Here is a 23,965-nt window from a genome sequence, read left to right on the forward strand (position 1 = left end):
GTTACTTAGTGGAATTTCTTGCCTTATTGATGGGGTTGGGACCATCAGTTGTGTTGTGCAGAAGTCAGGTTGATGCACAGCTGACAGCCCTATTGGACAACTGTTAGAATGCATATTATGGCGAGAACCAATCAGCTAAGTAAAGACAAACGAGTGGCCATCATTACTTTAAGAAATGAAGGTCAGTCAGTCTAGAAAATTTCAAAAACTTTGAATGTGTCCCCAAGTGCAGTCGCAAAAACCATCAAGCGCTCCAACGAAACTGGCTCACATGAGGACCGCCCCAGGAAAGGAAGACCAAGAGTCACCTCTGATGCTGAAGATAAGTTCATCTGAGTCACCAGCCTCAGAAATCGCAAATTAACAGCAGCTCAGATTAGAGACCAGATGAATACCACACAGAGCTCTAGCAGCAGACACATCTCTACAACAACTGTTAAGAGGAGACTGCGTGAATCAGGCCTTCATGGTCAAATAGCTGCTAGGAAACCACTGCTCAGGAGAGGCAACAAACAGAAGAGATTTATTTGGGCCAAGAAACCCAAGGAATGGACATTAGACCAGTGGAAATCTGTGCTTTGGTCTGATGAGTCCAAATTTGAGATCTTTGGATCCAACTGCCGTGTCTTTGTGCGACGCAGAAAAGGTGAACGGATGGATGCTACATGCCTGGTTCCCACCGTGAAGCATGGAGGGGGAGGTGTGATGGTGTGGGGGTGCTTTGCTGGTGACGCTGTTGGGGATTTATTCAAGATTGAAGGCAACCTGAATCAGCATGGCTACCACAGCATCCTGAAGTGACATGCCATTCCATCCGGTTTGCGTTTAGTTGGACCATCATTTATGTTTCAACAGGACAATGACCCCAAACACACCTCCAGGCTATGTGAGGGATATTTGACCAAGAAGGAGAGTGATGGAGTGCTGCGCCAGATGACCTGGCCTCCACAGTCACCGGACCTGAACCCAATCGAGATGGTTTGGGGTGAGCTGGACCGCAGAGTGAAGGCAAAAGGGCCAACAAGTGCTAAGCATCTCTGGGAACTTCTTCAAGACTGTTGGGAAACCATTTCAGGTGACTACCTCTTGAAGCTCATGAAGAGAATGGCAAGAGTGTGCAAAACAGTCATCAGAGCTAAGGGTGGCTACTTTGAAGAAACTAGAATATAAGATATGTTTTCAGTTATTTCACACTTTTTTGTTAAGTACATAATTCCACATGTGTTCATTCATAGTTTTGATGCCTTCAGTGAGAATCTACAATGTAAATAGTCATGAAAATAAAGAAAATGCAAAGAATGAGAAGGTGTGTCCAAACTTTTGGCCTGTACTGTAAACACTTCAATATTCCTCATTTTCAAGAAAAAAAGAAACAAATGCACTAAATACTGTAGATTTCTGGCCTTTCCTTGGCTTCACCAGGTCCTCCTGTTGGACCACCTGCTGTATTTGATCTGTAAATAATTATATGGACATGTAGTTATTTATCTATGTATGAATTTATGTATTTATTTATTTATTTCATACAAAAGCCAAATCAAACAGTGTCTTACCTGTGTCCCCACTGACATTATACAGCTGAATCTGTTCTGTGTCCTCAGTCTGAATCTGAACTCACTCTAACAGATGCAGACTAGCTGTCCTTTGTCTTGTCCCGTGTCTGTGTGTCTGTCTTCTCCTTGAATGTCCACTAGAAATGTCACTTTTCTCTTCCTCCTGTCTGTCATTTTCTCCGTGTCGCTCTGTGCCCCCCCCCCACCCCCCACCCCCCACACACACACTTTGTGTTGGACCTGAGCCGCTCCATGTTTCCCGTGTTCCGTGTCCATCTCCCTCACCTTCTGTTTCTCCGTTCCTGTCTCTAAATGGTTCTTCTGTAGCTCCATCATATATTGAATTGTCAGACTCTGTCTCCATAATCATCTTTAAGGCTTTTGAAACTGCACGCGGTTCCTGCACAGTCTGCATTTCCTCATTCAGTGACTGCCGCTGGATGCATTGCCATGGGATACGGAGACTCCAGTGCAAAAATATTAAACCCGGTCCATCATTTTTTCCGAAAAAGGTGCTTAATTGTTTGTTTTTGGACTAAGGAAAGTAATTCACACGATCCGCAACAGCTTCAACTACAGTATAACAGTGAAAACATGGAGTGATGGAAAATCTTGTCATTGGCGGGGAAAGAGTTAAGTTGTGGAAAAAATGCCATGTTTATTTATTTTCTCTCCCTCCCTCCATGAGTCTATTACAGTGTGGCAACTCTACTGTACAATTTTGAAAACTGCACATTTCTTTCAGCTACAAACAATGCTTCATTTATGCGTCTGTAAATGCCGGTGAAAACAAGGCATTATTTTATCGGTTTTAATGATAGGCAAAAAAAACGATACCGATATTCACCGATATTACATTTTTATGCCAATATCGGGCCAATAATATCGGTGGGCCGATATTATCGGACATCCCTACAAACAATGTATACAACAAGAAAATAACATAAGTTTGCCAGGGGGAATACACTATAATACAATGTCCAAATCAGAGTAAATACTTATGTTTTTATAGCCTTTTTTGTTTCCAGGTTTATCTAACAGCTTTAAATAAAGTTCAACATCTTTCAAAAAATAAATAATATTTGGTTTAGTGTTATAGAACTTACCTTTGTGAATAAAAAATTTAGCAAGTAAGAGGACTAAATTAATTATTAAAAAAATTATATATATATTATTATTATTTTCTTTTTTTTTTTCTTTTTGGGGTATCTGGGCCCACAAAAGTGACACCAATGTAAGTCAGTGACAGGCATCAGTGGTGTGTGCGTGGACCACGGAATATGAGTGATCCCCATGCGGTTCTATTTAAACTGGGGGATCCGTGCGTAGAACAGACCGACCCAGGATACGCTGGAGGGATTCTATGAGTGGAGCTGGTGGATGTGTGTGGGCAGAGGGCTGTCTGGGCTCCTCTGCTAAGACTGCTGACCCCGCGACCTGGACCAGGTTCAGAAGAAGACAGTACGGTCCAGGACAACGTAAGATGACTGATCCCCATTCAGTTATATTTCAGTTGCGGGATCCATGCGTGAAGCCATGACATATATTGCTATAAGTACTGCGGGATCATTAACAGATTTAACATCCGGTCAGTACACGGACTTCTGTGACAGACCGCTGTCACTGATAGGAGGAAGAGCCTACGGTAGCCCGCAAGCGTGCGGCCCGGAAGGACAAGAGAGATGAAATTGATTTTACGATTTCCCTTTTTTAAAAATCGTCCTAATTAAAAAATCCGATTTCGATTTAAAATCGATTAATCATGCAGCCCTAACATACAGTGTTTAGTTATTTACAGGTAAAGTAAGAAATAGGATACAGTAGGGCTGCACGATTAATCGATTTTAAATCGAAATCGGATTTTTTAATTAGTACGATATATATATACGATATAGTATGATATATATATATATATATATATATATATGTATATACATATATACATATATATATATATATATATATATATTTATTTATTTATTTATTTATTTATTTATTTTTAATAGTTTAGTCCTCTTACTTGCTAAATTTTTCATTCACAAATGTAAGTTCTGTAACACAAAACCAAATATTATTTATTTTTTGAAAGATGTTGAACTTTATTTAAAACTGTTAGATAAATGTGGAAACAAAAAGGCTATAAAAAACATATGTATTTGCTCTGATTTGGACATTGTATTATAGTGTATTCCCCCTGACAAACTTATGTTATTTTCTTGTTGTATACATTGTTTGTATACTCTACTTCATTCAATAAAGATTTAATTAAGAATAAAACTTCTGTGGGTTCATCACGTGATCCCATCACAGATTTGAGGTTAGAGCAGTGCCTTGCATTGTTGGCTGCTCACGAAAACGGCATGCTGACTTCTGTTGTCTTTTGTAGTTTTACCCAAAAATCGAAATCAAAATCGAAAATCGAGGTTTTAGAGGAAAAAATCGGGATTTTTTTTTTGCCAAAATCGTGCAGCCCTAGGATACAGAAATATAGTGAGGCTATGGCAGCCTATTAGCAGAACTTTCACATTCACCAATATAAGCGTTAATTTACTACTGTGTTATAAGGATTTTTTTTAGCTACCTAACTAATTAGGGTACTTAGTAGGGATCCACCGATAATCACTCCCCCCCCACGATATACATTCCCCCCACCCCCCCAACTGAGCACTTCTTCAGCGAAGTCTGCAATTTATGAGAGCAAGAGAAGCTGTCTCATTGGAGAACACGCTGAACAACTCTGCTTTTTGCACCATAATCTGGTGCTGCTCAATTGGGAATACTAATTGATTTGAGACTCACATTTCTGTACAAATTTTATTCAACTTTGTTTTATTTACTTCATAAAACTTCAGGAAGCTATTTATTTATTGAAATTTTCAGTTAACTTTAGAAGAGATGCTGCTGAACCTGGGAACTCCCTGCACTTTTCGTTTTTGTTTGAACTTAAAACAAAGACAAGTGAAAGATAAAATACTGTTACAGTTATATTGAAATTTCGGAAAACTATTTTCTGTTTTACTTTTGGGAGCTATTTATTTGTTTAATTTTTCATTTAACTTTATAAGACAGGTTGCTGAGCCTGGGAGCTCCCTGTATGTCTTGTTAGAATGTTGAAACAAACATGTCTATTGCTGAAGATAATATGTTGCAAATTTGATAAGCTGTTTAATAAACATATGCTTAAAGGTGCTGGAGACTTTTGTGACCAATTTTTCATCAAATCTGTGAAACCTCAGTCATATCCTAAGTATCACGAATCTGTAAGTCTTTCTGTGATTACTCACCTGAATCGCTTGCATTACGGTGAACAATTTCGACGTGCCATCCACCATAAACAAACCGTGTGTTTACATTCAGAGCCAGTAGGTCACTCGGGCATCTTCAGAATTTTGTTGCGATGTGCATTGTGGGAAACGCCAGATCGCGGCGCTGTCTGGCAGCGGCAGCTGCTACAGACAACTCGGAAATGGCAGGAGCTCCCTTCCTTCTATGCATATTCCTCCAGCCGTTTCCGCGTTTCAGCCGTTTCCGCGTCGTGTTTCATCCATATAATATCATATGCCCACGCTGCCACTGCCGCTGTCAGGCAGTGGCGCGAGTATTTGCTTCCCACAATGCACGTCGCGGCAAAATTCCAAAGATGCCCGAGTTACCTCCCGACTCTGTTTGTAAACACATGGGTTTGTTCATGGTGGATGGCACATTGAAATTGTTCACCGTAATGTAAGAGATTCAGGTGAGTAATCACAGAAAGACTTACAGATTCGTGATACTTAGGATATGACTGAGGTTTTACAGATTTGATGAAAAATTGGTCATGAAAGTCTCCCGCACCTTTAAGGCACTTAAAGTTTAAACAAAGTTAAGTGTCTGAGTTTGTATTATTCAAAATTTTGATGCCAGTATTTTGACTTTTCCTGCAAATGAATATTGGCTCCAGTTATCGGTTATCTTCCTCCTTGCCACTGCTAATAATCGGCATCAATATCAGCCCTAAAAAAAACATATTGGTCAATCTCTGGTACTTAGTGCTATTTAGTGTGTCTTAGGGCTGAACAAATTCAATTAACTAAGGTTTTGCTCTCTGAAAATTGTGAAAAATGTCTAAATCACAAAGTCAAGACCATTCCTCTGAAGCGTTTTGTTGCTCAATAACAAATGAAAATTAAAGCTGCAAGCAGCATTGGGCGGGACCTCGCACCGGGCGTTCCGCCTCCCCCGCGATCCGCCTCCCGTGACCGTCGACACCTCAGCTCCACTCACACCTCTCCATCCCCATACCAGTTCCCACCCTTTAGTGTCTGTCCTCCTTACATCTGTACAGAACACCAGCGACCCTCTGCTGAAACCACCATCACCTTTAAATGAGACTTTTATTTTGGAAACCCTACTGTGTGTATGTGCATTTGTTTAGTATGTGAGGGAAAGAATCAGTTAGAAAAATGAATTGAAGTTGTATGAATAAGTGAGTATAAAAGTGATGATTTCTCACAGTTAAGGCTTTTATTTTGGAAAAACCCTATTGTGTGAGCATGTGTGTCTGTGAGAAAGAGTACTTTTGAATGAAGAAACATTGTACAAACAGTTGAGCGTTTGGTCATAAAAATGAAAAGAAGTTATGTAAAAGACAGTATGTATTATTTTTAATAAGGGTTTTATTTTGGAAAAAAATGTACTGTGTTTACTTTGTAATGTGTGCAAAATGTCCAATATCCACAACAAAATACAGCAAAACATGTTTTAAAATGTGATGGAGGGAAGAAAAAAAAAAAAAAAAAAAAAAAAAAAAAAAGCTATTTCCCTTCTTGGGGTTTGAACCCAGGACTCCTGCATAACAGAACACTGCTCTAACCACTGATCTATTATCAGACACCCACCAGATGGCAGCAGTGTCCTTTATATGGGGATATTGTCATTGTGAAAAGTGAAACTACACATACTCTTCCAAAAATCGCCATTATTCCATAACCGGAGGTCGTATCAGAAAAATTCTTTCACTTTTGGATTCTGCAGACTTGTGGGAATTTAATGAGATAAAACTTTTGTGTCAAAAGTCTAAAATGAATAAGCAGTAATTGCAGAAACATAGAGTAACTTTCAAAGGCAGATTGCCAACTTCCTGTTGAAGTTAGCTCATAAGTGTCAGTGTATGATTTGTCGGGCTCAATCAGACCAACATTTTGGCATTTGTTTCATGTTTCTGTGACATTCCTACTGGCCGCTAGGGAAGATTTTGTGTGTTTTTTAGTACATAGGTGGCACTACAGAGTCCATTTTGGCACCCAAGGGGTTAATTTTGATATGGTATGAAAGTGTTCACCAGCCATGACATACATGGCAAATTTGGTGAGTTTTGGAGCATGTTAAGGGGGTCAAATGGCAGTCTAAAGTGGAAAAAGAATGAAAAGAAAAAAAATTGTTATAAATCAATAACCGTACATGCTATCTTAAAAATTTTTGCATGTGAGTATTGTGGTGAGTACCGTGAATGCGTAGATATGTCACATGTGGGGAAAAACTCCAAAGTGAAAAATGAGTTTCAAACATCGCAACTTTGTGGCCCTGTAAAAGAAAAACTAAGACAGGTCTGGAAAAAGTGTGAGATCAGTTTTTTGATGAGGGTTCACTCTATCTTTTGGGGCTATTTAGAAGTCAATACGACAAATGTTGTCATCGGAGTTAGTTTTAGAAATTTTATTTTGAAAGGCATATTGCAAACTTCCTGTTGGAGTTAGGTCATAAGTGTCAGTGCATGATTTGTAGCGCTTTATCCAACAAGAATTTTGGCACTAGTTTCATGTCTGTACAACATTCCTACTGGCCACTAGGGCAGTTGCCATTTTTTTCACATAGGTGGCGCTAGAGAGGCCATTTTGGCACCTATGGGGTTAATTTTTTCATTTTATGAAATTTTTCGCCAGGCCTGACATGTGTGCCAAATTTGGTGAGTTTTCGTGCATGTTCAGGGGGTCAAATCCAGGTCAAAGTGGTGTGTGAATAATAATAATATAAAAACGAACGAATAACAATAGGGCCTTGCTTGCAGGCAAGGCCTCTCACTGTGTGAGAGGGCCTTACCTTTCGGCTCGGTCCCTAATTAAAGCTGCAAGCAGCATTGGGCGGGACCTCGCACCGGGCGTTCCGCCTCCCCCGCGATCTGCGTCCCGGGAATGTCCACACCTCAGCTCCACTCACACCTCTCCGTCCCCATACCAGTTCCCACCCTTTAGTGTCTGTCCTCCTTACATCTGTACAGAACACCAGCGACCCTCTGCTGAAACCACCATCACCTTTAAAATGACACTTTTATTTTGGAAACCCTACTGTGTGCATGTGCATTTGTTTTGTATATGAGAGAAAGAATCAGTTTGAAAAATGAATTGAAATTGTATAAATAATTGAGCATTAAAGTGATGATTTCTCACATTTAAGGCTTTTATTTTGAAAAAACCCTATTGTGTGAGCATGTGTGTCTGTGAGAAAGAGTACTTTTGAATGAAGAAACATTGCACAAACAGTTGAGTGTTTGGTCATAAAAATGAAAAGAAGTTATGTAATAGAAATTTTGTATTATTGGTAATTAGGGTTTTATTTAGAAAAAATGTACTCAGTGTACTTTTGAATGTGTGCAAAATTTCCAATATCCAAAATACAATCCAGTAAAACCTGTTTTAAAATGGAGAAAGAAGAAAAAAAAAAAAAAAAAAATTGGATTGTCTGGGATTTGAACCTGGGTCCTCTTGTTTCATAGGCAGCTACATGAACCACTGCACTAAGGACAGACACATACAGCTGTGCACCAGGAAGAGTTTTATAGGGACTTTGTCATTGTTAAAAGTGAAAGTAAACATAGTCTTCAAAAAATCGCCATTATTCCATAACCGTAGGTCGGATCTGAAAAATTCTTTCACTTTTGGATTCTGCAGACTTGTGGGAATTTAATGAGGTATAACTTTTTATTCAAAGGTCTGAAATGACTAAGCAGTAATTGCAGAAACGTATAGTAACTTTCAAAGGCAGATTGCCAACTTCCTGTTGGAGTTAGCTCATGAGTGTCAGTGTAGGATTTGTCGGGCTCAATCAGACCAACATTTTGGCATTTGTTTCATGTTTCTGTGACATTCCTACTGGCCGCTAGGGCAGATTTTGTGTGTTTTTTAGTACATAGGTGGCGCTACAGAGTCCATTTTGGCACACAAGGGGTTAATTTTGATATTGAATGAAAGTGTTCACCAGCCATGACATACATGGCAAATTTGGTGAGTTTTGGAGCATGTTAAGGGGGTCAAATGGCAGTCTAAAGCCGAAAAAGTATGAAAATAAACAAACTGTTATAAATCAATAACCGTACCTCCTATCTCAAAAAGTTTTGGATGTGAGAGTTGTGCTGAGTCCCGTGAACGCGTAGATATGTCACATGTGGGGAAAAACTCCAAAATGAAAAATGAGTTCGAAACATGGCAACTTTGCGGGCTTGTAAAAAAAAAAACTAAGACAGTTATGGAAAAGGCGTGAAATCGTTGTATTAAGGAGAGTTCACTGTATCTTTTGGCACTATTTAGAAGTCAATACCACAAACCGTGTCATCGGAGTTAGTTTTAGAAATTTTATTTTGAAAGGCATATTGCGAAGTTCCTGTTGCAGATAGGTCATGAGTGTCAGTGGATGATTTGTAGAGCATGATTCATCAAAAATTTTAGCACTGGTTTCATGTCTGTACGACATTCCTACTGGCCACTAGGGCAATTGCCGTTTTTTTTCACATAGGTGGCGCTAGAGAGCCCATTTTGGCACCTATGGGGTTAATTTTTTCATTTTATCAAATTTTTCGCCAGGCCTGACATGTGTGCCAAATTTGGTGAGTTTTCGTGCATGTTCAGGGGGTCAAAATCCAGGTCAAAGTGGTGTGTGAATAATAATAATATTAAAATGAACGAAAAACAATAGGGCCTTGCTTGCAGGCAAGGCCTCTCACTGCGTGAGAGGGCCTTACCTTTCGGCTCGGTCCCTAAAAATATTACAGGAAGCAGCTTGTTTTCTTTTCTTAATATAATAATGTATAATATCTGAACTGTGAATGTGTGGCCCCAGTAGGGGTGTAAGAAAATATCGGTTCTGCAATATATCGCAATATTTAATTTCACAATACTGTATCAATATTAGAAAGTACTGTATCGATATTTTTAGGTATCCTACTATATAATGCACATTTCGGCCCTGCCCCGTGTCCATCCCATCGGTGTCCGTCCGTCTGATCGATGTAGCAACATGGGACACAGGAGGGTGTTTGGGTGCAATGCTGCTGTTGCACCACAGGAGGGCGTTTTAGCCACAGGTACAATGCCACTAGTTTATGCAAATGCAGATATTGTGGAGGTTCATTTTTGTTTTTTGTTTTTTGTTTTTGTTTATATTTTATTTATTACTATTTAACACTATTTTATTAAATAATGTTAGTTCATTTGTTGGGATTGCACAAAAATAATGTTATGATGTTAGTTATGAACTAATAGAATATGAACATTTGAGTAGGATCTTAAAAGGTAATGTCTGTACAATTTAATTTAAGTTTTAACACAGGAACATTTTGTGATATAGCATTGGATCCTTTTGTGATCAAATAAAAATGTGTTTAGTATTTGTGCATATTTCTGGCATAATTCAATTCTTCAAGGAAATAATGATTTAAAAAAGAAACAAACAAAAAATTGCCTTTTTAACAGTGTCATGATATATCATGCTATATCGTATCGTGATCCTAGTATTGTGATTTGTATCTTATCGCCAGATTCTTACCAATACACACCCCTAGTCCCCAGTTGTATCAGGTGCGTAGTTCTATTAAAGGAGGAGTACAGGGTTATTCAAAAAGAATGAACCAATTTCATGATGCATTGCTTCAGTTCTCAAGCATCATCATGGAATGAGTCAGTGACCATTTGAAAGAGGAGTTTTCTAAGTTTTGAATGGCTGCTGTGATGACCTTAAACATCGAATAACAACAGCGATCAACTCAGTGGATGGTGATATGCTGATACGCGTCTGGGAGCTGTGCTTGCACTAGGAAAATGAAAGATACAGCCACTGTGGCTACATTAGCAGAAATGTGTGTAGCCACAAAAAGCCACAGCCAGTCTGGGTCCCTGCAGCGGGGCGCATAGTGGACTGCAGTGATGAGCATAGCTCCCCCGGGAAATTTTGGGAAAAATTAAGTCTTTTTCCTGCATTCTGGTGCATTTTGAGCTTAAAAATATGTTCAATCTGGCTTCAGTTTCATACAAAAAATCATAAAAAATTAACTTAAGTCAACATTTTCATCTAAACTATTTTTATTTCTAATCTAATGTATAATAAAACAATAAATGATAGACTTATATAAGGTTATGATAGTTTTGGATTTTTAATTATAGTTTAGTTTTAATTAGTTTTGACTTTTTTTTTCTCCAATTCAGTTAGTTTAATTAGTTTTTAGAGCAGGTTTGCTAGTTTTTATTAGTTATCGTTTTTTTTTCTGAATGTTTAGTTTTAGTTTAGTTTAGTTTTAGTATTAGTTTTAGTTATTTCATATATTTTATCTTCTTCACCATCCCATTCAAAGAAATTAGTGAGGCGTGGATATGGGTTACCGTGGACACTTTATTTGGGGGTTGGGTTAGGGTGGCTCATTGACTGAGCAGAGACACAAACACATGTACAGTACAATGTATAAATTCCCTATAGCAGGTTGGGGCGGGGGGGTAACAGGCCTTTAGATTACACCTTGGCTGGGCCGACTAACGGTGTGCCCAAATTAAATGTCCCCAAATTAGTGTCCCCAAATTAAAAATAAAAAAAGGCCAGAGCAGAGTGTAAACGAAAGTATTGACTCACTCGCCCCTGCTTTTTTCCTCTCGTAAAACACATCGGTTATAATATACAAGGCTTGTTCATAACGACAGAGAAAACATTGACAACAACACATATGTACCGAACAGGAAAGCACAAGTATTCATGCTTCCCGCAGAAGTCATATTTTGTGATAACGTTAGCACAAACACAGAATCCAAATGCAGAACTCCGACAACAAAAGTTAGTTCCAAAAGGTTTATTGTTCACACACAGGTGAAAAAATATAATGAGTGACAGAATCTTGAGGATAATGGTTGGGGATTTTCTCCTCAGAGTCGTCCTCCGGATCGAGGGCAGCAGCCCGTCTCCCCGAGCGGTGTTAGGAGTCTTTTCCCCGACTGGGGAAAAGCAAAGGGAGGTCAGGGACGGAAACAGGTCATACACAGGCAGGCTAACAATCGAGCAACAGGACATAAGGACTAGGCAAACTCACGTACCGGTTGTCAGGGCGAGAAGGTCAAAACCAGATCAGATGAGGCAGACAAAAACCGACAGGGATCAGGCAGAAGAAGAAAAACCGAGGAATCCAAAACAGGTCAAAAAACAGGCAAACAAACGAGGTCAAGTACGCTGGTCTGAACTACTGGAGTTACAAACTGGCGACTGACAAGGGGAAAAGACAGGGTTTAAATACACAAAAGGGAGGGAAGACAACTAGACACAGGTGAAGCAAATTAGGGCGGAGACAGGTAATCAGGACAGAGGTCAGGATGAGCGGGGAACAGGAAGTAAAGACGACAGACAAGACACATGAGGGAAAACTTAACAAAATAAAACAGGAAGTGACACACAAAACATAAAAGACAGACAAGACCAGACTATTGTCTGGCAGCAGGTATGACATATTTGCGCCGTTTGATTGGTCTAAATCACCCGTTTCGGCCAATGAGAGGTGATGAGAGCTTGGAGATTGACTCGTACGTTGTACGCCAAAGGTTTTCTCTCAACAACCATGCCTCGTGGGCGACCTATAAGTTCAGGCCGCTCACATAACAAACGCAGTGAAACATATGACATATGAATTATCTGCCTGCATGCAGTCCTGTGATTTTGGAATTAAAATCAGCTGGCCATATGCTGATCAATACTTCTGGAAATTAGACTTGTGGAATCCATGCCTTCATACTCTTGAATATATCTGAAATAGTCTGAGAAAACAGGAATTACTGTTGAAAAATCTAATCCCGCACCCACCCCCTCCGCCGATTCCAGCATCTGATGTGCCCAAATTAAGGTAATCTAAAGCCCTGGGTAATGTAGGTGGGGGTGTGATCCATCATCAATGTCACTTGCGTGAAAACAATGCAAAGAGATGCACAAAGCAGCCAGCAGTAAACCAGATAGAAACCTATATAAACCAGCTAACCAGCAGTAAACCGCATAGAAACATATATAAATCAGCTAACCAGCAGTAAACCGCATAAAAACATATATAAACCAGCTAACCAGCAGTAAACTGCATAGAAACACATATAAACCAGCCAGCCAGCAGTAAACCACATAGAAACATATATAAACCAGCTAACCAGCAGTAAACAGCATAGAAACATATATAAACCAGCTAACCAGCAGTAAACAGATAGAATCATATATAAACCACCTAACCAGCAGTGAACCGCATACAAACATATATAAACCAGCTAACCAGCAGTAAACCACATACAAACATATATAAACCACATAGAAACATATATAAACCACTCATAAACATATACAACCCAGTCCATCATCAGTAAACCACACCTTAGCAGATATCTCATATCTTAATCATCTACAGTTCCATTATTAGCCAACTTTACTTCATTTCAGTTCAGCTAGCTGTAGCTAGTAACATCAAACTTTTTTTTTAACATTATAACAGGTTCCATACCTCTGTAATTGGATTAGTTTTCATCCTTCTCTTTTCTCCTCTTCTAAACTGTGCAGTTAAGGGCTTGGAGGGTCTTTTCATGGTGATAAACTCTCCAGTCTTTACCTGGATGCTTACATCTGTCTGACTCTGTCATTTAGCTCTGCTCTGTCTCTGTCACTCACGCACACACACAGTGAGCAAAAAAAAAGAAAAAACAACCCCACGCATCACTAAAGTAAATCCCAGACAGGACTCTGCTGCTTTGACCGAGCTTTAGTCTGCATGTTCCAGGTAGAGTGGGAACCAGAAGATGACTGGAAACCTCAAGTAACTACACATGACAGACTGTGAAGTGCCATATGGTGCCGCTAGGTAAAATTGCTGGAGCAAAATAAATCAATTTGATATCAATCCGACATTGACAAAGACGAAAACGAAGGGAATTTTATCCATAATTTTTTTTACGTTTAGTTAGTTTTGTAAGTTCACAATACAGTTTCAGTTAGTTATCATTTTTTTTCTTTTAATTAGAGTTTTTATTTATTTCAGTTAACGAAAATGGTTTTTCAATTTTAGTTTTTGTCATTTCATTCATTTTCGTTAACGATAATAACTTTGCTTATAAATAAGAAACAAGACTTTAGTGGCTAAAAATATATGTACAGCATCTTACCAACTTCTAATGAGTGCTAATTCAAGTAACTGTTTTATGTGATTTTCTAAATGATCATGATCCATATTGTTCTGTTAATAGTTGTATTCAGTAAAAAAAAAATATTTTTTTTTCTAAGCCAGAAAACCTATTTATTTGGTCAAATTTCTCCCAAAAAATTCATTTCTTTCATTATTAAAAGCTGTAATGATGATGTGAAGGATCATAACTGGGCTAGTGAAGGATCCGATCATAACATTCCAACAAACGAGGATCCAGATCATAAAAAAATTCAAAGTGAAACCTCTGAGTATGATACCATACATTAGGGGTGCACCGATACCACTTTTTTCCAGACCGAGTACGAGTACTTACTTTTGAGTACTTGCTGATACCGAGTACCGATACTAGTACTTAGTAATCCCATTCTAGTTCTTAGTTCCTTTTGTAAATGTGCTTGATTGTCGTTGTCATTAGTCTGACTGGAAAAAAAGTGCTGCTACTGACATTTAATGTGTTGGAATGAGCGTTTCTCAATTAATCCACCAGGAGGCGCCACTCTTAATTAACCATACTGGACAAATACGATGAAGAAGAGTAAAGTTTTTTGAGAAGAAGAAGAAGAAAGTCAGTAATAACAATCATGGAGACGACAGAGGCAACACTAATGTGATACTAATATTGCAGTGTTTTCACTGGTAAGGTTTAAAAGCAAAGCTTCAGCAGGTAGAGAAAAGATAAATGAGCCATAAGTTTTGTTTTCACTTCCGCTGGTGGCGGTCTGCACCGCTCCGTACCCCTCTGTGTGTAATGTGAATTCGTAAAAAATAGGAAACGTTCAGGTGAGTTCGATCGCTCTCGGCAGCGCTCTTCAGTAATGGAGACCACATTTGTTATTTTCCTTGGTTATCGCTCGGACATTTTCGATCAGAGATTTAAGTTGGTTGATTTTACGAAAAATACCTTCGCCACTGTGGCTACACGGGTTGAAAACAACTTCGCCAACCAGGAAAATGCATCGCCAGTGGCGATATGGCGATAGGCTAGCGCAAGCCTAGGGGAGGAATTCTCTTATCGCATTGATGTTGTCCATGCTGCTGGTGGTGGCCACATTGAACACTTGTAAGACCGGAGATAAAAGTTGATTGTGAGTAGAATACTTGTGACTTGGCTGGAGTTTTCTATTGCTTTTTCTTATTAAAATATTGCATAATGGAATCGGTTCATTCTTTTTGAATGACCCTGTTGTTCAAAATTTTCTAGTTGTTCAACTTTAGTCTTGTCAATTAAACTAATAACACTGAGTCCAGCTCTAGTGTGTTTATATTTTGTGCAACTCTGATATTAATGTTACAGGGTGCTTGTGCAGGTCTTGAAAGTCTTGAAAAGTATGGAATTTGGAATGCTGTTTTCCAGACCTTGAAAAAGCCAGAATTTAGTGTGAAAGTCTTAACAAAGTATGGGAAAAAGTTTCTCTTGTAATAGAATTTTAGAGTATGTTCAAAGGTACATAATGTTGTAAGATAAGAAATACATGAGGAAAGCATAAAAAACCTGATATGATTTCACCAATCGGTCGGTGCTGGAATGCTTCTAGTGAAACTTGTTTGTGTGATATCCATGCAATTTTGGGATTTTCTTATGTTTTGAAAACGTTTCTGTCAGTAAAACATAATTCACTGCAAATTATGCATTCATTCATTCAAACATTTATAAAAGGAACTTTTATGCTATGCACAACAAGTACCGTCTCAACCAGAAAAGTAGGAACACAAGTATAAAAGTACATAAAGTCAAGGTCCTTGGGGCGGGGGGGGGTTTGAAAAGGTCTGAAATTTTTATTTGGATAAAGAGCAAGTACCCTGATGTTAGCATTCTGTGTAACAGAGTTGTCTGTGCTTGCAGGTGCCAAATGTACTAATGAAATGAACAAATGTCCCCTTGTGTGCAGTATAGGAGAGCTTTACATTAAGTTACTTGCTGGTGTTTAGCAGGATGGCTGGGGTTTTCAGTAAATTAGAGAATAGAGTAGAATAGAATAGAATAGAATAGAATAGAATAGAATAGAATAGAATAGAATAGAATAGAATGTCTTTATTGTCATTGTACAGGTACAATGAAATTGTAAAGTGCAATCATCCTAGGTGCCATAAAAAGTATAAATAATGTACATAAAAGAGTATAAAAACTGAAATATAAAAGAAAAGCCCTGATGGCATAAATATCTAAAAAAGTAAAATAAAAAAAAAAAAGCAGCATAAAAATGTGTGACTAGAAGTACAAAAGATGCATAAAACATCATCATATACCCTGGACAACATTCAGCATTCCACACTTTTATCCACCTGGGATAAAAACTGTTCTTTAGACGGTTTGTGCTGACCTTTAGTGTACAGAAAAGTCTGCCAGAGGGTGAAAGTTCAAAAAGTGGAAAACCAGGGTGGATTGCGTCCCTCATAATATTCCGTGCCCTCCTGAGACAGTGTGAACTGTAGGGTTCCTCCAGGGAACAAAGGGGGCAGCTGGTGGTCTTCTGGGCCATGGTGATGACCCTTTGGAGCACCTTCCTGTTCGCTGCCGTACAACTCAAATACCACACGCAGATCCAGTATGGTAGGGTGCTTTCTATGGCGCATCGGTAAAAAGACACAAGCAGTTTTTGGGAGAGATGGTTGCTCCTTAGAGTTTTCAGTCCTAGAGCTAGCATTAGTTTTGCAGGTTTCACTCCTCGCCCTTCCCTAGCTCCACCCTGTTGTCCAAGTAGGGCTGCACAATATTGGAAAAAACTGACATGGCGATTTTTTTTAATCCTGCGATAAATATTGCGATATGAAAAAATACTCAGGAGGATATAATAGCTGTGTGGCGCCGACATAAATGGTCAAACAAATTAGTTGTGTTACCTCTCGTTGTGGCAACAGGTGCAAGGCACTACTGACACAGAACACATGTTTCAGTATTATCCTAGTAGCTGAAATAATTCCAGATAACTGACGTTGCTTTTATTTTTTGACACCAAGTCTTCATTTTCAGTGATTTTTCTCTTGCTCATTGCTCACTTTTCAATGTTGTTACCAGTGACTCACTCTATGTGCAGGGGTGTGATCTGCTTCGGCAAACTGATTATGAATGATTGTGATTGGAGGATTGTTGTGTGCAGTGTGTGTCAGGTACCCAGTTTGAAATTAGATGAACACATTGAGTTCATTTGCAGGACCTGCGATGTGACTACTGCGCACACGTACATTGCAGTGACGATGCTCAAATAATATGTTGTGCAGCTCTATGTCCAAGTATGGTCATCTCCATTTCTGAAAAAATTATTTGCACTCTAATGATGCAGCTAAGTCATGGTTGTCTTTGTTAATTTGTTTGTTTTATTCAGATGTCAGACTGACTGCAGTTTCCACAGCTCTGGAGTTGTGTGAAATACTTTTAAAAAGGTCAAGTGGTTTTGGTATGTTAATATCCCAGGAGCTCTGGAAGGAAAAGTGCTCTGAAATATGATGTGTTGAAACTGTACCACAATTGAGACTATTGAGAGATAACTAGACAAGTGTGTGATGTGATAAGAATGTAGCGCTACACTATAGTTTGTAATCATCATTTTATAATATTGTGTGGATTTGAGAAGGCTGCAAGGCTGACAAACATTCAAAGAACTGATCAATTCAGACACCATGAAAATAAATCTGTCAGCACAACAGTTGTCATCATCCCTTCATATTTATTACATCCACCCTTCGTATCATCTGAATGCAGTGTTGACATGATAACAGCTCTTCTACATTCATGTTTTCTGTTTGAGTTTCCTGTGCATATGCTTATTGTAATGGAACTCCAGCTCAAATCCTGCGCACTGCAGTAATGTGGCATCTGAATGGGCCTGTCACTTATGATGCTTTGTGGGGAAAGCACTTTGACAGCTCTGTCTAGCTATTTCTATTATTGTTCATCTGTCACAAAAAGATGACGCACGCTGCAGTTGGTGGAATAGTCACATCCTATCACAGCCATCAGCAGTGTCAGCTCGACTGCAGCATCAGTGTTGGTTTCCGCTGCTTGGACTCTAACTAGAGGTATCAGCCTATACATTTTATGGTGCACAAAGTTTGGAATGTCGGTTTTCCAGTTAATGTAGTAAAGCAATCACATATTCATGATTTCAGATTCATGAATGAGCACCTGTCATCTGACCATGTCTTTGAATTCCCACCAGATTATGTTCAGAACAATCAACCTACACATGTAAAGATAGTGGACTGATAGTGGAATGAGTGTATAAAAAAAGACACACTAAAGAGTAGGGGTGTAATGGTAGAGAAAAATTTCGGTTCAGTATGTTTTCGGTACAGGAGTCTTCAGTTCGATACATTTGTGATACAGTGAAGGACACCAGTGAACAGTGAAGGGGGATGGGGGGGGTTTAAGGGGTGTGTGCGCCGTAACTACCTGTGGGACACGGGACATTTCTACAAAATATTTTTCAGCTATTTGTGCATTAATAGGCACCCCACATGTTATGTATTTTTGTATTTTTGAATGTTCAGTGTTCCTTTATGGCAAACACTGTAATTTACTGAGTGTTTTTGAATGCCTCACAGTATTCCCTGAGGTGCTGTGAACATGACCTCACAGTAACACCGCAGCAGAGACACGGTGAAGGAGAATAGCAGCAGGTTGATTTTGCCAACTTGAGTCAAAAAATAAAACCTTTTTGCTATAAAGGCACCCGTGGACTCTTTTGTGCCACAAAGCTGCAACAAACCGAAAACCGAAAGTGAAACTTATCATGCTTCGAACATCCGACGGGCTTCTGTGCCTCTGTTTTACTCTCTGTTGTCATGTTTTGGGTTTTTTTGCAGTGGTACTGAGATTTCGCTGCTGCTTAATGTATATAGAGGAAACCCTGCATGTGGGTTCTGCTTGTGTCCACCCTGCTTCCCAAGTGTTTGCGTTCTTCACATAGGCTACATGTATTTGTTCGGTACACCTCCATATTGTATCGAAGGCCCCAAACCGAAAGGGTTTGGTACAAACAAGTGCACTGTTACAGCCCTACTAAAGATAGATAATAAGTATTAGTTAGCATTACTTACTAATGCATTCTGATATGATTTCATAGATATACATTCTGTTTCATAGGTGATACATACTGTGAATACTGTTCATTGATATGCATACTGTCACATACTGTTAATATTCCAAATAATGTGTCTATTCATATTTTATGTCTACTTTTATTATTTTTAAATTCTATTTAGCTCTTTTCTTTTATAACTTAAATGGGTCATATTTTGCTTAACCCATTTTTTCTTAGTCTTTGGTTCATTTATTTGTGTATTTGGACCCTAATAGTTCATAAAGTTTGAATTTAAACCCTCCAGGTGCTGCAAACTTATCTTTATATTCATTTTGGCAAAAATCGAATCGATTTCTAAAACCTATTTTAATTCCTTCTTAATTTACTAGTTACGTCATGACATTTGTACATATAAGGTCAAGACTTCTGACGAACATTTCTCTGAGTACGCCATAATTTTTTGTCACCAGCATAGGTTGTAGTCCATACTGAAAAAATGTCCAAACTTCAAGCCGATTACCTAAAATGTTCAGTTGTCAGCAGTCATATTTAGAGGCACTGTATTCCCTCCAGGCATTTCTAAGATACAGTGTTCATAAGAATGGATAGACATGAGGTCAGGGTGAGCTTTAACTTTGACCTTTGCTCCATGGACACATCTGAAAAGCACCACAGTCTGACCTGTGTGCTTCTGTACTCCATTCACTGTTCAGTATGAGATCATGCAACTAACTATGATCACATTCTCTGTATTTGAATTGCATAGTCATTATTAAGCTATTTTGATAACTGAGCTGTCATTAACTCTTTCTACAATAGATTTGCGTTCCAGAGTCGGTCAGCAAGATTGCTTAGTAACTTTGTGTCTAATGCTCAGGTGGAATTTTTAATGCTTTTTATGCATTTGATGAAGTTGACATTGATATATAACACATTTAGTAGTTATGTAGGTAGCAGGAGTACATGTGGCTAGTGTTCTTAGTAAGCTAGCATTCACAGTAAGTCAGCAGGCTACGTTTTTACTCTTGCAGTTTTGAATTGTGGGTGATGTGTGCACCATAACTTTGGGTATGAGACAGCAGCTGATATAGTCCACTTTATAGGTTGTCACTGGGTCTGTCTCATTACTGCGAAAGCATAAATTAAACCTTTTATTCCAACAACATTAATGAGATTTACTTGTATCCCATTAACCATCAATACAAAAACTGACTGGACTGAACTGAATACATGTAACCCAGAGTGAGGTGATGTTGTCTCTGTATACATATAAAAGTACAAGCTTTCATTTAACAAAAACATCTGTAGTTATAATCCATCAGTCCATGACATAGGCCTGCCCCAACTCTCCTCAGTAAAATATTGTACACAAATTGCCTCTTACTGTTGATGCTAGCTTTCAAACCAGAAAGCTGTCGCCAGTTTTTCTTGTCTTCTGTTGCACAAAAAGGAAAAGCACAGTACACATTTGACAGGTGAAATACTGCTTATGTAAGAATCATGTTCAGTTTGCATCATTTTAATCTTTGATGGCAGCTATCAGGCATCATTTGCCGTCTTACTTTTATTAGCGAGGCAGTCAGCCATGTCTTCCCTAATCCTACCCCTGGCTCCTCACTCCTATAACCACTGAATGCCCACCTATGCAGACAAACGTCTCTGAACCCATCTCTAATTAACCCACCCTTTGCAATTTTGTTCTCATGGGCCCGAATCCGTTTAGTGATGCATCGTGTGTTTATCTTGTTTCGCTGTTCGCCTCATCACAATCATACACAGAGCCAAAATAAAAAACACATCAACACCTCTGTCTCATCCTCAGCACATTACAAGTCAGTCAAGTTGTCTGTATTTAAGCCTTTTATTTCTCAGTGTTACATTGTGAAATTTCCAGGTGAGTATAGAGTAATGCCTTAAGATTCTTATCAGACTCCCATCAGAAGGGCAGCCACTTGGGAATTAAAATTAGAAAATGAGCCTGACAGGTGCTTGTTTTCATTCCAGGTGATGTCACTCATCAGACAGGATCCGCTGAGTGAGCAGACAATGTTTGGTGTCTAATTTAGGTCTCTGTAGGCAGAAAGGAAGAGCTTTTTAATGAATAGTGATGGCAACGGGATGATTAGAATGCATGGAATTAGCCTCATATGGCTGGAGTGTAATCACTTCTTGTTGTTTTCCCTTAGTTGTCATTTATTAAATTGTAAGCTTTGGAATATGGCCTTTATGGTGCATATTAGGGGGCTCACACCACTGAGCTGTCAATATATAGAGTCAGTGAAGTCCAGTGATGCAGTGGTAGACCTTCGGTCTTTGTCAGCAGCAGCAGATGTTGTTATATGTGTAGTATGTATTGTACATGTGGACATTCAATACACCCAAAGTGACCCTCTGTATTTTACTCATCACTAGCTTGGACCAGTGGGCAGCCCTGTTAGACACCTAGGGAGCAAATGGGGGTCAAGTGCCTTGCTCAAGGGCCCATCAACCAACACTACAACAGCATAATTGTGTTAATTGTATATAACTGTGTTAATGCATTAATATATGGGATATATTAGCTGATCACAATGCTCTGTTACAATATTTTGGTAATTAGATAATTGGTTTGATAATTAGAATGTAAACAGTAATACTAACCGTCTGCAATTTTACCGTGGTTTATTGTTATACCGGTAATTGTTACATCCCCACTATCAACTGACAACAGTCAACGTTAAATGGGCCACAAGACACATAATACAACAACATGTTGGAAAACTAAACTAGAAGTATATCAAGAAGTTGGAAATACTACAACAGACAAGGAACATTACAAGTACTGCTCCTATAAAAGTGAGACAGTGCTCATGAAAAAAAACAAAAACAGAAGTATAGGCTCACATTATATGGTAATTATTGAATGTATACAAAAGTATAATAATAATACATCACACTTATATAACACTTTTTTAGACACTCAAAGATGCTTCACAAACAAAACAGAACAATCAAAAGAACAAAGGGGTTCAAGAAAATGCAAGTTTGAACCGGTGAGTTTTGAGTAGTGATTTGAAATTTTGTATTGAGTCTGAGTTCCTGATGTTTTGTGGAAGTGAGTTCTGTAGGGTGGGGGCGGCTCCCCAAGGTCCGGTGCTTTGTCCTAGAGGTGGGAGTGAGGAGGTTGGTGTTGCTGATCTGAGGCGGTGGGTGGGGCAGTGCTGCTGAAGGAGATCAGTGAGATAGGGAAGGAGCCAGGTCATGGAGGGACTTGTAGGTGAGGAGGAGGACCTTGTATTGGATGTGGTGTGGTACGGGGAACCAGTGGAGCTGTTTGAGAATGGGGGTGATGTGGTCTCTGGAGCGGGTGTGAGTGAGGAGGCCGGCGGCAGAATTCTGGATATATTGCAGATTTTGGAGATGGGAGGAGTGGAGACCATACAGGAGGCTATATGCAGTATAAGATGATGAAATTACACATAATTGCAAAATTAGACCAACAGAAAGACAAGAATGTTTTCTGCTTTAAAATGAGCTGATGTCTGCTTCTTGAAAGTTTTCATGCACAGTAATTTTTTTTCTAAACACAGATCACCCAGTAATGGAACATCCACCCCAAATTCTACTAACATTGTACTATATTTGCAGCAACAGCACAACATTAGCATCAAGTTTGTCCGTTAATAGCAGCAAATATATGTACAGCTTTGGCTAAATTATTAAGCAAGCAAAGAATTAAATATTTACCAAAGAGTTATGTCCTTCTGTGTTTTTTATAGTTCCGTTTGTTTATGCTTTTCACAGTTCACCATGTACAGATGGTTTATAAAGTGTCTATTCTGACCAGAGAAAAAGGATAGGAAGGTAAATGCTTCTCTTACAGGTACTGTGTTGTGATGCTGAACTGATCGAACCCATAAACCCCAGTAATTTTATTTAACTGTAGGTCATGCTAAATATATGAATGTAGAGATGTGCAGCTCTTCTTTCAAGCTTTCCTCCTCTGTTAGGGGAAACTGTTGATTTCTTTGTCTATAATGAGTCCCTATGAGACTGCAGCATCAGTCACATCACAGTATTATTCATCACAAGTATTACAGACTGATACTGAGCGATTGTAAGAGATAGACATTAATTTTATTTGAAAACAGAGGACATGACGACAGTAATATTTGTTGGGATACACAGAGGAAATGGATGTGTATTATCTGTATTATCACTTCCTGAGCATCATCTGAACCAATACCAAAATATCACCTCATCTAATGTCATTTGTCAGAGTACACAAAGGTTTGAACACAAACAGTAAATCTGCACCAAAATGTTCCCTTAATAAGATGCTTACATGACATAATTACTATTTTTATGAATACATTACAAAACATTAAATATACAAATAAACTATAAATCTCATGAGATTTCCAACAGCATTTGGGGGAACATTCAACATTTGGTGAGCTTGACTGCCAGTCCTTAGAGTTTGTGTTGTATAGACGTTTAACAGTAGTGTTTGTCTGTTTGCTTTTCACCAGGTGTGGCTGCTGCTAGTGCTGGATGCAGTGAAGGTGTCTCCTCTCATAGAGAAGGTCAGCGACCATAAAGACTTCAAGAAGCTGCTCAGGACAAGAACTAATGTTCTAGTGCTCTATACAAAGACAGGTGAGGAAAAACGGATATTAAAGTGTACCTGTACTGGGCGGCATGGAGGTGCAGTGGAAAGCACTCATGCCTCACAGCAAGAAGGTCAGTTCCAACACCAATCGATGGGGGTGGTACCTTTCTTTGTGGAGTTTGCATGTTCTCCCCATGTCTACGTGGGTTCTCTTCGGGTACTCCCACCATCCAAAGACATGCACCGATAGGTTAATTAGTTAATCTAAATTGCCCATAGGTGTGAATGTGAGAGTGGTTGTTTGTTTCTATATGTCAGCCCTGCTGACATATACTGTTGGCATGTC

General features: G+C 39.0%; 1 protein-coding gene across 1 annotated transcript in view; it reads left to right on the forward strand.

Annotated features, from left to right (window-relative positions):
- The window catches only part of pdia5 (protein disulfide isomerase family A, member 5), a 183,710-nt gene that overhangs the window by 17,584 nt on the left and 142,161 nt on the right, over positions 1-23,965 (forward strand). Inside the window, exon 2 of the mRNA XM_030125714.1 lies at positions 23,540-23,666. Coding sequence (XP_029981574.1) covers positions 23,540-23,666 — 127 coding nt within the window. The remainder of the gene's footprint in view (positions 1-23,539; positions 23,667-23,965) is intronic.

The sequence above is a fragment of the Sphaeramia orbicularis genome, chromosome 21, assembly GCF_902148855.1.
Source record: "Sphaeramia orbicularis chromosome 21, fSphaOr1.1, whole genome shotgun sequence".
Taxonomy (NCBI): domain Eukaryota; kingdom Metazoa; phylum Chordata; class Actinopteri; order Kurtiformes; family Apogonidae; genus Sphaeramia; species Sphaeramia orbicularis.